This window comes from Rhinopithecus bieti, unplaced genomic scaffold, assembly GCF_001698545.2.
Source record: "Rhinopithecus bieti isolate Rb0 unplaced genomic scaffold, ASM169854v2 scaffold_28016, whole genome shotgun sequence".
In the NCBI taxonomy this organism is placed as follows: Eukaryota; Metazoa; Chordata; class Mammalia; order Primates; family Cercopithecidae; genus Rhinopithecus; species Rhinopithecus bieti.
Window position 1 is genome coordinate 1,177,625 of NW_016813202.1, and position 20,364 is coordinate 1,197,988.

Sequence of the window (20,364 nt, forward strand, 5' to 3'; positions counted from 1 at the left end):
GGCTGGGCTTCTGAGCACAGCTGAGATTCCTAGACACAGAAAAAGAATACAGGGGCAGGAAAGGAAGATAAACTTTTTACTCGCTGGGTAAATGAAGGTAGATGTGAGTTTTAATTTGAAAAGTAGAAGAATGCCATCTAGTTTTATCCATACCAAAGTTGGCAGAGCCAGTATATCAAATACATTTACCTCTCCTTCATCACCACCAGTATTGATATTTGTAGTGTTAATAGCAATAATAGGAAGTATTATTCAGTGTTAATAATTGAACACCTATTATGTGGCTAGACTCTAATAGATGGTTACATTTTTCTTAATTCTTGTAACATTGCATGGTCAGTTTTATGATTCTTGTTCTACTAAGGCTTGGAGGTGGGAAAAATGAACTATCTTGCTTAAATCCCCCTGGTTAAATAGGTGATGGCCCCATAATCCAAACCCAGGCCAGTAGGATTCTACAGCCCTCCCAATTTTCTTTTTTTTTTTTTTCTTTGAGACCGAGTCTCGCTGTGTCGCCCAGGCTGGAGTGAAGTGGCATGATCTCGGCTCACTGCAAGCTCCACCTCCCGGTTTCATGCCATTCTCCTGCCTCAGCCTCCCAGGTAGCTGGGACTACAGGTGCCCGCCACCATGCCCAGCTTAGTTTAGTAGAGATGGGGTTTAACTGTTAGCCAGGATGCTCTTGATCTCCTGACCTTGTGATCTGCCCGCCTCAGCCTCCCAGGGTGCTGGGATTACAGGCGTGAGCCACCGGGCCTGGCAGCCCCTCCTGATTTTCTTGGCCGCGATCTGGTTTGCTTTTCCTGGTGCATCGAGTTGGATCAATAAAATATTTATCATGAAGGGAAATGATTTTACATGGGCAGATTGTGGGCTGTAGCCTCAAATAAGCTTTGTTATCTGTCTACTTGCTGGTGATTTTGTTTTGGGGAAGCAGCTGTGACTTTATGAGTCCTGTTTTCAGCTCTTTTTCTCTGGACCTACCCAGGAGTCTGTTCTGATTGTGCAGCCATAGTTCTAAGTGCTGGATGGGGATGCTGGCAGGGGTTTGTGCATGTTCCCTGGATGGCAAGATGTGTGGAGCAAAGAGCTTCTACACCTGGGCAACATAGCAAGACCCTATGTCTAAAAAAATTTTTTTAATTAGCTGGGCATGGTGGCTTGTGTCTGCAGTCCCAGCTACTCAGGAGGCCGAGGAGGGAGGATAACTTGAGTCTAGGAGTTCAAGGTTACAGTGAGTTATGACCACACCACTGCACCCCAGCCTGAGCCCCAGAGCAAGACCCTATCTAAAACAAAGCTTTTTACAAATGCATGAGAAAAGACAACTCAATAGAATAATGGACCAAAATGTGAGCAGGTGAAATTCAGAATCCAGAGACCAATAAATACAAGTGGACAATAAACGCTTGAAAGATTGCTGAACTCACACATTATTATGGCCATAAGATTAGAGAAACATCACGATTCTGTTTTATGTCTATCAGCTTATCAAAAAAAGAAAACTGATTGGTATCATCGAGGGTCAGTGAAGGGCAGGAAAGCATCCCCTTTTGGGAGAATGCAGGTATAGCTTCTCTGGAGATCAATTTGGCATACCTACTAAATCTTTAAACATCTATACATACAATCCCACTTCTAGAAATGCACTTTCAAGATACACTGACGCATCTATTTTTAGGATATTTATTGTGGCATTGTTTAAAATAGTAAAGAGGCAATCCAGACGTCCATTTCCAGGAGGACTCGTAAGCAGTTCACAGCTAATCAGTCTAGTGTGGCAGTTAAGATTGCGGACTTTGGAACCAGACTGCCTGAGTCTGAATCACAGCTTCACCTCTCACTAGCTGTATGCTCTTGAGGAAGTTATTTTTCTTCTCATGTCTCAGTTTTTTTATCAGTAAAGGGGATAAGAAATAGTACCTCTCTTATAAGGTTGTTGTGAGTCATGGTTGAGTTAAAATGTGTAAGCCACGTGGAACCTGATGCATAGTAAGCATTGTGGAAGTGTTTGCTGTGGTTGTTATTGTTATTATTATTTTGTGAAATACCATTGTCATCACAGAAATTGGTGGGAAAAAGTATATGTGTGTGTGTGTTTGTATATATATATATGTATGTATATATTTACATATGCTGATATTGACCCAGAATAGTCCATCATAAAACTGTTAAGTAAAAGTAGAATGTTTCAGAACAATGTGTATGGTAAAAATCTCATTTAGTATAATAAAAATTAAAATAATGTTTGTAAAGGTTTGCAAATATAGGCACAAAACTGTCCACAGTAATTTAAGAGTAAGTTATTTAATTAATTTGAGGAGTGAAATGGCAGTGAAAAGTAAGGAAAGGCTATTCTATTTTATTTTGCCCCCAAATTACTTGAATTTATTTGCTACAAGCTCATCTCACTTTTGCAATGAAAAAAAAAAAGGATAATTTACCTATCTGGCTGGCATATTATGAGGCTGTTACATACAGTTTGTATATTAGGTGTTGATCTAACCATCATATTGGAAAGATTATCCAGTAGCTTCCAGCATAACTTAAAAATGGCTCTGTTCAAAATTAGGTTAGAGCCCATCACAAAGGCTTAAAATCAATAAATCACTATGAAAACTACCATTTGGGGACGTGAGTTGTTTTGGAACTCAAAATACTTTGGCTCTGTTAAAAGACCTTGTTATGAAAATAACAGATTTTCATTTCCTCTCTAATTTTATAACTCTTGGCACTCCAACTTTTGTTTTGCTGTGAAATGTTTGAGAAGGAAATGAGTGTACACACAGTTTTATTTTCCAAAATAAATACAATTTTAATTCTGCCAAGAGATTGTAGGGCTTTGTGACATAGAGATATTGCTTTGGGGGCCCAGTTCTACTGGGGGCACAGTGGAAGGTGCTTTCTTCAGAGCTCTGAACTCACGCATGAGTACCTAAGTCACAGATAGACTGAAACAGCTTATCAACTCTCTAACAAAGGCCATTTGGGGAGGGTGTTTCTCAGGGATGCTTGGGAACCCTCGTTCCGTAGTAACGACTCCCATGCACACACACCACCTGGTGGGCCCTCATGGTAACTTCAGTGATTGTGTGTTAGGAACGCCGGTTCTGTTGTCATTCGAATTTTCCCATCATTGCACAGTGCTGAGAGGTCAAGTTAATGAAGAAGATCGTATTTCTGTATACATAACTCCGCTAGTTCCATTCTTTAGTGATAAGGGATGGGATGAGGTAATTGTCAAATTGCTATATTTGGTCAAGAAATGAGATTGCTATAGGAATTCTAAGAAGACTACTTTTACTCTTTTTGGAAGACCAAAGAACTCTTTGCTATAAAAACCATAAAGCTTTTTTTTTTCTTGCTTGTATTTAAAATGTTGAGAAATTTAAGCAGTACAAAAGTTCACAGACTACTATAACCACTACCCTACAAGAGATCCAGAATTGACAAGTGTTAACATTTGGTAACACTGAATATACATTGCCATTTTTAACTAAAAATAAACAAAACATTGCAAAGAAAGTTTCTTCTAGTAAAAATAATTTATGTATTTATTAAATTTTATTATAATTAGCAAGTGAGAATTGTTACAATGTGATATTTTGACATGTATTTACATTGTGGGATGATTACATTAAGCTACTTAACATACCTGTCACTTCACATACTTATCTTTTTTATGGTGAGGACATTTAAAATCGATTATTCTCACAATTTTGAAATACATTATTGTTAACTACAGTCACTATGGTGTGCAACAGATCTTTAAAACTTATTCCTCTTAACTGAAACTTGGTAGCCTTTGAACTACATCTTCCTATTTCCCAACCCTCCCCACCCAGCCCCTGGTAACCACCACTCTATTCTATTTCTATGAGTTCCATTTTTTTCTTTTTCTTTTGTTTTTGTTTTGAGATGGAGTCTCGCTCTGTGGCCCAGGGCTGGAGTGCAGTGGTGCAATCTTGGCTCACTGCAACCTCCGCCTCCCGGGTCTTAAGCAGTGCTCTGGCCTCAGCTTTCCCAAGTACTGGTATTACAGTTGCCTACCACCACACCTGGCTTTTTTTTTTTTTTTTTTTTTTTTTTGGTTAATTTTAGTAGAGACGGGGTTTCATCCATCTTAGCCAGGCTGGTCTTGAACTCCTGACCTCGTGATCCACCCACCTCAGCCTCCCAAAGTGCTGGAATTACAAGCATGAGTCACTGTGACCAGCCATGCCTGGCATTTGTGAAGAACAGCAGAGAGGCCAGTGTGGCTGCCCTGGACGGAACAAGTGTGTGAATCAAAGCAGAATAAATGGAAGAGGGGAGAGATTAGTGGCAGAGCCCAGGAAACAAGATCATGCAGAGCCTCCTGGGCCATTGTTAACACTTTAGCTCTTGCCCTGAAATAAATGGGAAGCCATTGCAGGGTTTCTAGTAGACAAGTGACATGATCTGATTGCACATTGTGTTTGAGAATCTGTGATAAATTATAAGGTGATAAGAGTATAATAAAGGAGACCAATTAGGAGTCTATGTAATAATCCAAAAGAAAGGTCATGTCGGGCTGGATCAGACTGGTGACAGGGTGCAGGTGAGAAAGGTTCTGCTTCTGGATTTATTTATGTATTTTGAATGTAGAGTCCGAGTGATTTCCTGAGAGATTAAATTTGGACTATCAGTGAAAGAAAAAAGTCAAGGAAGATTCCATTTTCTTAATTGAGGTGAAATTCACATAACCTAAAATGAGCCATTTCAATGTACAATTCAGAGGCATTTGGTATGTTCACGATGATGTGTGGTGATCGCTTCTATTTAGTTCTAAAACATTTTCGTCACCCCCTAAGGAAACCTCATACCCTGAAAGAGTCACCTGCCATTTTTTCCTTTTCCAAACCTCTGGCAACCACAAATATAATTTCTTTCTTTTTTTTTTTTTAATTTAAGTTCTAGGGTACATGTGCAAAACGTGCAGGTTTGTTACATATGTATACATGTGCCACATTGGTGTGCTGCACCCATTAATTCGTTGTTTACATTAGGTATATCTCCTGATGCTATCCCTCCCCGCTCCCGCTACCCCACGACAGGCCCCAGTGTATGATGTTCCCTGCCCTGTGTCCAAGTGTTCTCATTGTTCAATTCCCACCTGTGAGTGAGAACATGTGGTATTTGGTTTTCTGTCCTTGCGATAGTTTGCTCAGAATGATTGGGAACACTATGCAGCCCTAAAAATGGATGAGTTCATGTCCTTTGTAGGGACATGGATGAAGCTGGAAACAATCACAAATATAATTTCTACTTCTGTGGATTTACGTATTCCAGGTGTTGCATGTAAAGGGAATCACACAAGATGTGACCTTTTGTGTCTGGCTTCTTTCACTTAGCATAATGTCTTCAAAGTCTATCATATTGTAGCATGTGTCAGCACTTCACTCATCTTTATGGTGGAGTGCCATTTCACTGTGTGGATAGACACCACGTTGTGCTTCTCTATTCATTCGTCGATGGACAGTTGGGCTGTTTCCACTGTTGACCATGGTGATGGTATTGTGATGAAAATGTATGTTTGTTTCAATCCTTGTTTTCAATTCTTTGGGGTATATACCTAGAATTGGAATTGCTGGATCACTTGGTATTTCTGTGTTTAACCTTTTGAAGACCTGCCAAATTGTTTCCACAGTGGCTGTACTACTTTACAGTCTCACCAGAATGACAGAACGAGGGTTTCCTCACCAAGTTTTGTTATTTTCCATTATGCTTTTAAATTTTTATTAGAGCCACCCTTGTGAGTTTGATTACAAAGCTTTTGGCCTACAAAAATAGAATTGCCATAACTGAGGTAAGGAAAGCTATGCGCTAAATAGGGAAGAATGGGATGATTAGCGTTGAGTTTGGGCAGGTTGAGATGCCTCCTAAACATACAGGTAGCACTGTTGAGTAGACACTGGAAAGATGAACAGATTTGGGCTGAAATATAATATGGGAGCCACTGGCACTTAGTTGCCATTGAAATCCATGGAACTAAGGTAACATAAAGGGCTCAAAGGTACTCCAAAATTAAGAGGTTGGGTCAAAAAGAAGGGACATGTGAAGTGGACAGAAAAACAAGAGAGTTTGATGTACTGAAAGGGCAAGTGAGAAAAGTGTGTCAAGGAGGAGGAATGAGTGACTATGTGAAATGTGCCAAAAGATTAAGTGCGATTAAAACTGAGAATTGGGGTTTGGACTTGGCAGTGTGGAGGCCATGGGCAACCTTAATGTCAGCAACGTCAGTGGAGAGGTGGGGAATGGAGGTACTCGGTATCACTGAATGATAATGCTTTCCAGATACCGCCACACAGAGAAGGGAAGAAATGGGACAATGGCTAGTGGAGAATATGGGAAGAATGGAAGGCCTTTTTTGTTTCCTTTTTTTCAGTATGGGAAAAATAATAGTATTCTATATGCTAATGAGTGTGATCTAGTGTAGAGTAAGAAAATTGATTTTTTTTTCATAGAAGTGGGTGTAACTGCCAAAGAGATGTCCTGAGTGGACATGAGGGTGGGATACGCATACAAGTAGAGGAACTGCCTTGAGATGGGAGTGTGGCCAGTTCATTCTTGGTCATAGATGGGAAAGCAGGTTCTAGATACTTACTCAGATGCTGGAAAGTGGGAAGAGAAGGCAGTGTGGTCTGTGGATGTGAAGTAAGAGAAAGACCTTAAGCTGAGAGTAAGAATGAGAGAGAAGGCGTCAGAAGTTTGGGGAGAGGTCAAGGAGTGTGAAATAACCCTTTGGGAGACTGGATGACTGAATGGAGTAGAGATAAGAAGCCTGATTGCTTGGGAGCATTAGGAGTCCACTTGTGATGCAGCATGAATCTGGAGTTTGTTTTTCCCTAGCCTTGCCGGGCTGCACCAGTTCAGGAGTACAGAGTTGGAGGTATTGAAGGTTGGACGACAAACAAGTGCAACAAAGCAGGAGAAGGGGATGGGCATAGACAGCATGGACAAGCGAGTGTCTCTACTGACTGGGTTTGACTTTAAGCTGGATAAAGAGGAAAGAGACAATATCATGTGCTGTAGTGACATGGCACTGTGATCAATGGATTGCCAATCCTAATGGGGCCAAAAAATGGTTGAAGTCACAGTACCACAGAGAGCGCAAGGAAAAGATACGAGCTTGTGGGAAGAGTGGGAGGCATGAGATTGACATTACGGAGCGTTTGCAGCTAATGATAATGACACGGAAGCGAGTAGTGGAGGCAGCATGGAGGAGAAGGGTATTGAAAGCGATAGTTCAAGGAAATGAAGCACCAGTGTGTTGGAAAGATCATCTACATATACGGTGACATTTTTAGAATTAAGGCAAAAGTAATGTTGGAGACAGTGACAGTGAGAAAAAAGGAATTGACCAGGAATCAATGGATAATGGTGCCGCTGAGGAGTATTGGATGATCTAGTCTGATGACAATAGGAGCTTCTTTTGGGAGAAGAAAGGGAGAATGAATGGTCTCAAAGTGGCAGTGAGGAGCAGTGAGGATATCTATGCAGACCTCATGTGGTGGCACAAGGTCTAAGGGAGAAAACACAGCCTCCCCTAGAGAGGGTTACAGTCCAGGCAATGGCTCCGGGGAGAGTCAGTTTTCTTCCTTTTGTCTTTTTTTGTTTGTTTGTTTAATTTCAACTTTTAGTTTAGATACAGGGGGGTCCATGTGCAGATTTTTTACATGGGATGCTGAGGTTTGGAGTGTGGATCCCGTCACCCGGTGAGCATAAGTAGTTTTTCAACCCACGCCCATTCATCCCCCCCGGCTCTAGTAGTCCCCCGTGGCTCTTGTTCCCATGTTTTATGTTCAGGTGTGCTCAGTGTTTAGCTCCCACTTACAAGTGGTTTTCTGTTCCTGTGTTAATTCATCTAAGATTATGGCCTCTAACTGCATCCATGTCCCTGCAAAGGACATGAATTTGTTCCTTTTTATGGTTGCATAGTATTCCATGGTGTATATGTACCACATTTTCTGTATCCAGTCTACCACTGATGGGCATTTAGTTGATTTCATGTCTTTGCCATTGTGAATAGTGCTGTGATAAACGTATGAGTGCATGTGTCTTTTTGGTCAACACATGCATGAGTCTTGGCAAAGAGTTTTTGGCAAAGCCCTCAAAAGCAATTGCAACAAAAACAAAAATAGACATTGGGACCTAATTAAATGAAAGAATTTCTGCACAGTAAAAGAAACTGTCAACAGAGCAAATATACAACCTACCGATAGGAGAAGATATTTGTAAACTATGCATTTAACAAAGGCCCAATATCCAGAATCTGTAGAGAATTTAAATCAACAAGCAAAAAACAAGTAAACCCACTAAAAATGGGCAAAGGACATGAACAGACACTTCTCAAAAGACAAACATATGGAAAAATGCTTAGCATCTCTAGTCATCAGAGAAATGCAAATCAAAACCACAACGAGATACCATCTGACACCAGTCAGAATGCCTATTACTAAAAAGACAAAAAAACAACAGATGCTGGCAAGGCTGGGGAGAAAGGGAATGCTTATACACTGTTGGTTGGAATGTAAATTAGTTCAGCCACTGTGGAAAGCAGCCTGGAGATTTCTCAAAGAACTTAAAATAGAGCTACCATTCGACCCAGCAATCCCATTAGTGGGTATATACCCGAAGGAAAATAAATCATTCTATTGATTTTCCATTAGAACAAAGAGGAGTAGGACAGGTTGAGGAATAGATATTAATGGACAAATATTTATTGTATGCATGTGACTTTTTAAAAATAAAAGGCAATGTGGTATTTGAAATCAAATTATTAACACGATCGCAATCCCTTCCTGAACATATGACCTGTGACTTAGAGAACCAACCACGGCATACTATAATACACCTCCAACAGAGTCCCAGCACATAAAAGACCTTCATCTGTGTGTTGAGTCAATTAATATAATACATCATTATGCCAGGTTGAGATCAGGGGGGATATGGCAGAGACTCAGAATTTCTAAGAAAATGGGATGTTCCCTGTCAGGGTTCTATTCTATTCAATAAGCTATTTATTGAGAACTGAGTACCTGCTATGTGCTGATATTGAACAGGACAGATAAAGTCCCTGCACTTTCTTGAGACAGTCTCCCTCTGTTGCCCAGGCTGGAGTGTGCCAGCATGATTTTGGCTCACTGCAACCTCTGCCTCCAGGGTTCAAGTGATTCTCCTGCCTCAGCCTCTTGAGTACCTGGGACTACAGGTGCATGTCACCATGTCCGGCTAATTTTTGTATTTTTAGTAGAGATGGGGTTTCACCACCTTGCCCAGGCTAGTCTGGAACTCCTGACCTCAGGTGATCCACACACCTTGGCCTCACAAAGTTCTGGGATTACAAGCATGAGCCACCGTGTCTGGCCTCTGCTTTTTTTAAATGGAGCTTAAATTTAAATGAGTATAATTCATGGACATAAGACTAGATTTTTAAATGAAGAGACTTGTGCATGATTGGGATATGTTGGCAATATTACTGAAAATCTTATTCAGAAGTGTGCTCATTCTTATGCATAACTAGACCTTTTCACAGCCCCATTACACTTGAGGATGTGTGTGTATGTGTGTGTGTGTATGTATGTTTGTGTTGTTTATATGTTTGCATAGGGAGGAGCAGAAGGCAGTAGATAGAGAGGAGTATGATGCCTCTATTATCTTCTTCCTTCCTCCTCTCATTCTCAAGTCAAGTTTGAAAGCCTCAAGTGTTGAGTGTGGAATTATAAGAAATTATGAAGTTTGATTCTTCTGATTTTGTAATTTTGTGATTACTGATTTTGTAATTCACTAGTCCTATTTCTATAGATCAAAGAGTACCATTTGGGTAAGTGGATGGTGGGATTTATTTAGAGAAACAGAGTAAGTGAAAGTGTTCTCGGCAGCTTTTGTGGTGTTTTATCATAGAGATTTTCCTTTTTGCAAAGCCAGAGACTTTCTTGTTTTCCCATTCAACTGTGCATATGGAAGGAATTAGGAAACTGTGTTGTGGACGCAGTGATGGGCAGAGATTTTGGTAACCTGAAGAGCACTCACTCCTGAAGGGATAGTAGCTTCTGGACTCCAGTTCTGTGTTCCAGTGTGGAAATGCAAGCCCACAGGGGTCAGATCTTCTGATGTTTCAAAAGAAATAAGAAAACTAGATTTTAATGAAGTTTCCCCCACTTTTTTTTTTTTTTAATGTTGGGAGCTAATTCTACCATGTTCACAATGCAGCAGAAGCCAAATAAAATATTCATCCCGCAGGTGGCCAGTTTGCAGTCTCTGATACAGATCACCAGCAAACACATGGTACCATTTATAATGCCTAATACCAATCATGGATAGTTCACACAGTAATTCTGAATATGGAAACTCACTTGCTGATTTGTGCACTCATCCTGCAGATGTTTCAGTCTTCCCCACTTTAAATCTAAACAGATACTATTTTCTTTTTAGAGTTCTTTAGGGCAGCATTGTCCAGTAGAAACTTGTGCAGTGATGGTCATGTTCTAAATGCGTGCCTTTCAGTCCAGTCACCACCAGCCACATGGGACTCTTGAGCCTTTGAGATGTGGCTAGTGTGACTAAGGAACTGGATCTTAAATTTTATTTAATCTGAATTAGTTAAAACTTAAATGTAAATAGTCACCTGTAGCCAGTGGCTAGCAAGCCTTATCTGAAGGTCTCTGTACCATTCTCATCCCCTCAGAAACCCAGCCCGAAGTCACTGAATGGAACCAAACTAATGCATTACTTTGACTGCAAGGCAGAGTAAAGAGGGAAGGGAACAGATCCACTCCAACCTTGGTTGGGGTCAGGAGACAATTCCATGTACCTAAATATATGAAGCTTATAAATCAAGCTGACACGCTCTTAAATAAAATATGTTCCCATTCTCCTACCTGTGAAGTATTTCTTTGTAATGTCCTGGAAGGACAGGTTCAAATTTAGAATTCCTGGACTCCTAGGGCTCTGCCTTGGAGCACAGTGGCATGGGGGGTGCTGGCCCTTCTGTCCCCACCCCAGCTCTATCCCACATCACAACTGGTGTAGCACACCTGCCTGGACAGAGTGGAACTTTACGTAACTGCAGTTTGAGGGCCATCTTTGGGACACTTCTGTTGATCAGATCTGTCTTCTCCCTCATGGCTGTAGCTGCATTTGACTTTAAGACAGCCTTGTAGAAATGCCATATAAAGTGAGCTCCTGTGTTGATTTGGTCAAGAAGCTCCCCTCTGGGACAAGTGCTATGATCTGGGTGATGCCTTCTGGGAGCCCATGTAAGCGCCTACCTCATTGCCTACAAATTGAAGGATAATCACTTTTCTAAACGGGCTTGTGCTGAATTCTTCGGAGGCAAATTAGAACTGAACCTGGCTGCTGCCTTTAAAGTGTGAAACAAGGAACGGGTACAGGTGTGACTTTGGTCAAAGGTTAATAAGGAGAGTTCACTTCATTAAGCTGCTTGTTTCACCATCACTAAATCTCTTCAGCAATCTGCCTCAGAAGACTTCTTACTTGGGGCAGTCCTTTATGTCAAAAAAGTTGGGACTTGGAAGATAAATTACAGGTTGCTTTTAATTCAGGTATAAATCAATCCAGTGAGCTCCATGTGATGAAAGTCATTAGTTAAAAAATCAAGTATCTTAATGCTTAGAATGTGCGTCTGGATTATCTTCATCTGAATAAAACCTTTCAAATGATTTGCAAATGCTGGCATTAAAATAGGTAAAAGAGATTAAACGTAACAGTCACACTCTATGCACACATAGATGTATGTGAAAAACTTGAGCAGTTTGAGTTGGAGGGCAGCTTCTGAAGCTTATTTGGAATACTTGATTGATCACATTCGTTTCTGCGTGGAGGCGTTTACGCCCATATTTTAACAGGTGATTAAAAGTCATTTTGTTACCACTTGGAGAAAAAGCTGGAGAACTATACCCTGATTGTGCTCGGGCTCCCTCCTGTGGTACAAAAGAAGAACAGGCACATACATAATTCCTGACAGCTGAAGGAAAGAAATAGCTGGTCCCAGGGATAGATCCGGAAAGGGGAAACTGTGATGATCCGCAAAGATTCAGGGCATCCGGGCAGCTCTCTCTGTAATTCAGGATTGTCTGGGAAACAAACTTACACTTTCCGTCAGAGAGTTTAGACCCTGGAACACACTCTGATCTACAATGGCTGCTACCCTACTTAAGGGCACTCACATCTTCCCGCTCTCCTTACTTTCCTTTCTATTACAGCCACTTTTCAGTGTTAGAAACTCTTTTATGATTTCATAGTTCATAATACCTTAATAGAAATTAATGTAAATATTTTACTGATGAAATATGTTTTCCCCTGTGTCTCTTTTCACATATGCAAATGCTTAGCAATCTTGGGTGGTTTTAGAAAGTGACGGTTTCTCTTTCTCAGTGCTTTGACCTAATTTTTTTCTCTGCCAACATCAATTTAAGTCTATTGAAACAGAAACCTTTGAAACATTATTAGAAGCTGAAAGGCATCCCTACATGCTTTATGATTCTTAGACTGAGTGGGTTCGCTTGAGATTAAATTTGCTTTTTCTTTTTTTTTTTTTTTTTGACACAGAATTTTGCTGTTGCCCAGGCTAGAGTGCAATGGCGTGATCTCGGCTCACTGCAGCCTCTACCTCCCAGGTTCAAGCAATTCTCCTGCCTCAGCTTCTCGAGTAGCTGGGATTACAGGCGCCCGCCACCACACCTGGCTAATATTTTTGTACTTTTAGTAGAGACGGGGGGAGGGGTCTCATCATTGCTGACCAGGCTGGTCTCAAACTCCTGACCTCAAGTGATCTGCCCACCTTGGCCTCCCAAAGTGCTGGGATTACAGGCATGAGCCGCCGTGGCCGGCCTGAGGTTAAATTTGAAAGTATCATCTTGTCCGTGTGACTCTTTCAAAGGTTCTCTAATCACCAGCGCATGGTGAGCTCTCCTAGCCTTGCTGCCTGAATTAGCTGCAACTGTGAGGCTGAGAAGGAGTGGGTAAGGCTAAACATATCCAATGGCCAGGCAAAATGCATAGGCAGTACGGGAAGACAGGACTAGGGGTTAAAACTGGTGATGGGAGAAACAAAGAAAGATAAGCCATTCATAACACTTTCCTCGGTTCTTTTATGAAAGAGAGGTGGGCAGGTGTCATTTCTGCAGCTATGGGGTAAGTGGGAGCCCATGCGTCTTCCTTTTCTCTAAATTCTATCCTAAAGTGGAGCCCTAAATTGTGATAGGAGGGAATGGGTGTCGCAGTGGCCATAGGGAGCTTCCAGTCTCTAGGGACTACCTTTCTGGAATGGCAGGTTCACTTTTCATTAATGCAGGACCAGCATTTGAAAATACTGAATAGGTGAATAATGAATACTCCGTGGAGGGAGGTCATGGTGTCTTGTTGTGCTTCTCAGAGACATTTCAAAGGTCTTCTAAAGGTACAATAAAATTTCATTAAAAGATAAAATAGATTTGCTCATAAGAAAACACTAAATGAAATAGGTATTACTTACATGCATTTTGTCTTAGCTTATTTAGGCTGCTATAACAAAATGACCATAAACTAGGTAGCTTACAAACAGAGAAACTTATTTCTCATGATTCTGGAGGCTGGAAAGTCCCAGATCAAGTCAATGGCAGATTTGATGCCTGGAGGACCTGCTTCCTGGTTCCGAGATGATGTCTTCTCCTGGTGTCCTCACTTGGGGGAAGGGCAAGCCATCTCCCTTGGTCGTCTTTTATAAGGGTACTAATCCTGTTCACGAAGGCTGCTCCCTCTTGATCTTGTCACCTTCTAAAAACCCCACCTCCTAACACCATCAAGTTGGGGATTAGGTTTCAACATATGAATGTGGAGGGGGCCACAAACATTCCGACAATTGTGAAATTTGTAAAAGGATTTAAAATTTTTCCTTTCACCTTTCCATGTTCAGAAGAGTGGGAATAGCTTTCTACTGAGCATTTTGCCTGCTTGGTCTCAGACTTTTCATTGCTGTACCTGGATTTCTAGTTGTTAGGGGTGTGTGGGAAGACAGCACGAGGGGGTGCAGAGGAAAGGACTGGCTTTCCAAATGTCCTCATCAGGGTTAGGGGGCAGGATCTGGCTCTGTTGCCCAGGCTGGAGTGCAATGGCGCAATCTCAGCTCAGTGCAAACTCCACCTCCCGGACTCAAGCCATCTGCCCATCTCAGCCTCCCAAGTAGCTGGGACTGCAGACGCATGCCATTACACCAAGCTAATTTTTGTATGTTTTGTAGAGATGGAGTTTCACCATGTTGTCCAGGCTGGTCTGGAACTCCTGGGCTCAAGCGATCCACCCGCCTCAGCTTCCCAAAGTGCTAGGATTATAGGCATGAGTCATCGTGCCCAGCCTGGATGTCCACATTTTTTAATGAAGGTATACAAACTACTATGTTATAGAAAAGTCCATGTTTTTTTCTGCTCCTCACTCTCCAGAACTTCCTAACTTCCTTGCTGATGGTTTGTGGGGCCAGGTATCAATGAGGTGGTTGTAATTCAGTGTGTTCTGACAAGATCAAGCTGAGAAGTGTAACGATTTTGATAATAAAAGTACCAAACAATTCTTCATATCAATAGAATCCTGGTTGACTCAACAGGCAGATGATGATTCAGAAATCCTTCCTCCTAGTCCCTTGTTGTTTCTACTAGGTTAACTTATTTGAAAAAAAAAAAGTCCAAAATGCCAGTACAGTATATGAGCATTTCTCATTGCAGAAAAAGCACTGATTCTACATCCGCTTAGGTTTGTGCAGGGCCCTGACACAAACAGAAGGATGGTGCACCCCCATGATTCATGTACTTCCCGTCTTCAGCTTGCCATTCAGTCCTGTTGGGAGGATCAAGGGAGATGGCACAGACGTTGAGGACTGAGCCCAAACCCCTGTGGGGACAGCAATAAAAACCATTCCTGGAATGGAGTGTCCTGTGTGCGAAGTCCTGGAAGTATTGGTGAGCACGGTGATTTGAGGATACTGCAAGGAGTTCTTTGTGACTAAAGCATAAGGTACTAGCAGGAGCATGGTGGGAAAGGAAACTTTAAGGAGGTCTTTCATGAAGGACCTTAAATGCCGTGGAGAGTAGTCTCAGTTTTACCTTACAGCCGGTAGGTTGCCATTCAGGAATTTTAGACTGGGCGCAGTGGCTCAAGCCTGTAATCCTAGCCCGTTGGGAGGCTGAGACGGGTGGATCACCTGAGCTCAGGAGTTCGAGACCAGCCTGGGCAACACAATGATGCCCTGTCTCTACCAAAATACGAAAAATTAGCTGGGCATGGCAGCATACACCTATAATCCCAGCTGCTCAGGAGGCTGAGATAGGAGAATCTCTTGAACCTGGGTGGTGGAAGTTGCAGTGAGCCAAGATTGTGCCATTGCACTCCAACCTGGGCAACAAAGCAACACTCCTCTCAAAAAAAAAAAAAAAAAAGAAAAGAAAAAAAACAGAAAAGGAAAGAAAGAATTTGATACAGGAATAACATGCTTACAATCTGGTTAGATGGTAAGATACCTAAACATAAACAATAAAATAACCAATGGCATCCAAGAAGTGTCTGAAGACAATGTATGATTCAATGTTAAATGGTTGGGACAGTGTTGAGTGACAGTCATGGAGAAGATAAATTGCTGTAAGTTGAGGCTATCAGGGAACTCTTTCTGAAGGGGGAAAGAATAACGCTACACCTTGAAGAACAGATAGAAGAAAGGAGACGCTTCATTGATGCTGTGGTAGGGGATTTCTGTTGTGCACAAAGATAAAGGCTAATGGAAAAAAGCAGACAATGCTTTTTTTTCCTGGCCACATTGCAGTAGATGTTGCCACATCTTCCCATGAGAGGGGAAGTATAAGTGGGCATGGCCCAAGGAACAGTGGAAACGATGTGGCTGAGTGTTTCTAGAGAAAGGACCTCAGGATGGGACGATGAACTGAGAATCCACGTTAGGCAATGTTGGCTTATTCCAGCTTCGAGACAAGTGTTAAACACTCCAGGGTTTCAGAGTATTCACTTACTGAATTCATTTAACCCCTTAAAGGGGTATCTAGAACCTACTCAATGCAAGCATTGAGCTATATCTTGGCCAGATGTCTCTCACGTGGGCACCTAATTTGCTTGCCATAATGGCTTCTCTATCCTGAAAGATCTTTCCCCAGAGGGTGTGGAAATTTGTTTTTCTGGGACTCTGTTGATTCACAGCTACTCCTTGATGCCATCAAGCCTGATAAATGCCATGGACTCTTCTAAGAAATCAGAACCCTTGGCCATCAGCACGAATCATATTCCTCAGGATGAATTTGCTCTAGAACAAGTATTTAGCTTTGCTGGAAGTTATTCCTGCCCTTTCTAGGCCTAACCATACAAGGAGATGTGAATTTTTCCTTTTTGATAAGAGGAAAAGCCATAACAAAAGGAACCCAACCCTTAGCCTGGAACAAATCAGTCTCCAAGCAAAAGGAATTTTACCAATTTGTGGGACTTTGCCAACATTTCCAACAGTAATGGTAAATCAGTGTATTAACTCAGCTAGTAAATATTCTACAATGGAATAGGTGCTGCCTTGGGGATACAGATGTGAACAAAAGAAGCATGATACCTGCCTTCCTGAAATTTACAGATGGTGAAGGAAAGGCCAGTAAACAATTTGGCAATCAACAGATGTTTTTGCTTATGTGTACTATTTTTCTAAAGAGTCCTGGTCTGAGCTTTGGATGAGGTTCAGCTGCTGCTGTGTGCTAGCTGTGTGACTGAATTCTTCTGAGATAAATTTTTAAACGATAAAACGTGACCAAAGTGCAGGAAACGCAAAGAGCCCCGTGGTTTAATATAATTGAGCAGCACAGGCTAGATTTAAAGCATCTGAGAAGACAGGGTTCCCTGCATTTAAAGAACTTTGATTATACTCTTCAAGCTAAAGCTGTGCACCTCACACTGCCTTGATGAGTAAGGAAGTTTTCTTTCCACCTGTTCAGATTTGACAGCGCTACGCCACATGATTTAGTCTGGACTTAGCAAACACCCACCGATGACCGAGCTGCTGTAACCATGGAGTGCTCGTCAGCATTGCCCCTCTTCGCTCGTCTTTGTCTAGGCAGGATTCTCCTTTACTCTGATTGGAATTGCAGCCGTTTCTGCTCAGGTTGGAGGTGTGTGGACGCCGGCATGGTGCCTGCCTCCCCTGGGTCTGCTTGAGATCTTGCTATTATTTCATTCCACAAGCAACACAACTCCTCTCAGTTTAAAAGGAAAAGAGGGAGAAACATAATTGAACATAGCAGTCCCCAGTACTTGCTTAAATGCTCAATGAGGGGCCTATGTTTTTTAAGAGCACATTCTAGGGGAAATTCTGCAATTGCAAGCTGCAGCCCTTGCTCTCTTCGTGCTCAGTTTGGCTGATTTCCAAAGCACTGAGGCCAGCAATTGAGGGACTGAAATGTAATCGGTGGTGATACGTTGGTGCCACATGAAACATTCTCTGCCTCCAAAGGCTCCAGAGGCTGTGGGAAGCAGCACATCAGCGAGAGCTCCTGGCTGCTGGACTCCGCAGGGAGGGAAGGAAGATTGGTCGCAATGGTAAGAAACTCTGGAGTTTTCTACAGACCTAGTTTGTTACCTGGGAAAGAATACGTAGCCTCTGCTGGTGAAAATGGCTGTTGGTAGCATGAGACTGAACAGTCACCTGAGCTCTGAGGCACTGTCCACTTTTTATTAGAAGGGCAGGAACACTCTTTTCACCAGAGCACTGATTTTTTTTGAAAAATGATTCCTTTCATGTCAGAGGTAATGGTGCCTTGTAATTAATAAGGACTGTTTGCTGGGCTCTGCCAGGGTAGGACAGTCCTACGGTGACCTCAGAGGTAAACCCCGATTCATGTAGTCTCTGAAGTGTGCTCTTTCCTCTGAAAGTAATTGTAATTTCCATGAGATTCTTCAAAGAAATAGTTGTCTGGGTTCTCGATATGTTCGTGTGGGGGCACAAATCCATTCATGCTTAAGCAGCTTGCTTTGAATTGTCGCCGTTGCTGTGAGCTTCACTGTTTACTGGAGGCATTAAGAATTACTAGAGCAAACTTCCACGTGATTTTTTTTTTTCTTTTGAAACTATCATAGGCAGCAACAACAGGAACCCAAGATTTCAAAGAAAGAATGATCTGACTTTGGAGGAAGTTTGTTTGATTCAAATCCAGTAAAGCAAACGTTGCCAGGGTGAGGTGATCCTTAATGTAAACATGAGGTCTTTGGATGAGGCTTTAGAATTCACCGTAGTAGTGACAATGTGCCTATCTCCTGGTCCCTGCTCTCTGCGTGTCTTTTCCGAGTGTCTCCTCCCAATCACCCATGATACGAGGAGGAAAACACGGGAGATGGGAGGAAGAACTGGCGTGCAACAGTGGGGCCACTAACCATTTTCTCAAAAGGATTAATGGACGAAGGCCGTTGATAATAAATAAGATTACATAACGTTGAGAAGAAAATAAAGCCTATTACTGTTGAGAGAGAATGCCTGAAATATACTTATTTGACTGCACAGCTGATGTGTAGGAAATGATTTTTCTGTTTATAATCCAGATGAATGAAGAGACTGATGATGAAGGGAGGGTGGGAATTTTTAGAAGTGAGTTTGCCTTTCCAACAACTCAGAAAGGGGGAAATTGGAAACCAGATCTATGAGAATCATTCATCTCATTCCCTGCCTTCACGCACCACCCCTAGATCATTCCGAGGGACACAGACCAGAGAAATCACTGCCAAGACAAAGGTCAGATTTTTCCCACTTTAGTTGACACCTGGTACCTCTTATCTCATCCATTTGAGCAGTTCTTAGCTGTTGAGAAGTCAAAATAAACTCACCTGTTTCTCAATCAGCAGGCTGGGTGAAAATAAATAATCCACATATCTAGCATGAGGATTAAATGGGACTCTGAGTGCTTTGAAATGTTTTGCCTGAATGCTTGAGGCAGAATCATTCCTTTCTTCCCTTCATTAGCCTGAGAACATTCCTTTAAGGATTACAAAGGACCGGGCTGAGATGCAGAGTCCCTCTCCCGCCAGCACACTTTGAGCGTGGGCATAAATATATGCATAGTGATATTCTTTTCCAGTATTCAGGGAGAAATGAGGAGCAGGTCAGGGGCTGAGATCATTGAAGTACAATCTGATGAAAGTGTACAGACCTCCAAAGAGAGTGAACTTCTCTTTGGGGTTGTGGGAGAGTGTGGTGGGAACTAACAGTGACTGTGAGCTGTTTACATTCAGGCCATCCTCTGGTTATTTTCATTAATTACTGTTTAAAAGGTTGGGAAAAAAGTACCCAATTTTACATTACAATAAAAGCTTTGGTCTAAGTGAGCTCTTCTTAATGACAGACACTAAAATGGCAATGATTTAACAGGGAAGGCATTCTGGCCACCTGGCTTTTGCCTAGGCAAACATATTTCACCTTTCATTTTAGTAAGAGATCACTGACTGGAAGAGGAGTGAATCTATAGATTGGATTTTCATGAAGTGCTTTCCATGATGAAAAGGAAACCAATGATGTTTCTCATCACGCAGATCTGATCAGTTATCTTACCCAGGAGAAAAGACACTCACTGTGTTTAAAACACTCTCCTTGACCTCATTAGAATCAGGAGCATGTCAGAACTTGCTGGGTTTTATACCAAATAAGCCAGCCCAGCTTGGGCTCTGGCTTCTGATTACTTTTAAAATTTTATTTACAAATTTAAAGGAAATGCAAATAAGTAAATCCATATTACATAATTGCAGATGACTTTAAGTTATTTCAAAGCAAGGGAAATGTGTGGAAGTTCTCAATATTTTACAAATAGCGAGGACATAATGTGCTATGTGCTGAGTATTTTAAACCCTTTAGGAATCCCCATTCTTGCTTTTAAGTACGTATGTTAAAATTACTACCCCTGTTGCATTGAGGTAAGGCACACAGAGTTCTACGCTTTCCGAAGGGCACACGGCTAGTGAGGGGTAATGCCAGGGTGGGAATAAATGGCTGCTGGCTCTGGGGCCCTCACTCCTGAAACCACCTCCTCATACGGCCTTTCAAAGTAGAGAGGAAGAGCTCAGGAGCTAGACGGGCGCCTGACAGCAAGTCACAGAAACTTTCAGTGCCCCAGCCTCGACATTTCAACTCACCTTTGACATTTCTGTCTTCCTGTTCTTCCTTCCCGATGTCACCTGTCTTAGTTCTTCCTTCCCGATGTCACCTGTCTTAGTTCTTCCTTCCCGATGTCACCTGTGTTAGTTCTTCCTTCCCAGTGTCACCTGTCTTAGTTCTTCCTTCCCGATGTCACCTGTCTTAGTTCTTCCTTCCCGATGTCACCTGTCTTAGTT

At 42.0% G+C, this 20,364-nt stretch overlaps 1 protein-coding gene across 3 annotated transcripts in view; it reads left to right on the plus strand.

Moving 5' to 3' along the window:
• PLD5 (phospholipase D family member 5) overlaps positions 1-20,364 on the plus strand; it is a 446,581-nt gene that overhangs the window by 56,815 nt on the left and 369,402 nt on the right. For 2 of the 3 annotated variants that reach the window (XM_017847818.1, XM_017847816.1), the window contains exon 1: positions 17,328-17,589. The exons of the other annotated variant lie outside the window; for it this stretch is intronic. Coding sequence is in view for 1 of the 2 variants with exons in the window: in XM_017847816.1 (XP_017703305.1) it covers positions 17,587-17,589 (3 nt within the window). In the remaining variant the exon portion in view is untranslated. Of the gene's footprint in view, positions 1-17,327; positions 17,590-20,364 lie in introns of those variants that run through there. 3 annotated transcript variants of the gene reach the window in all.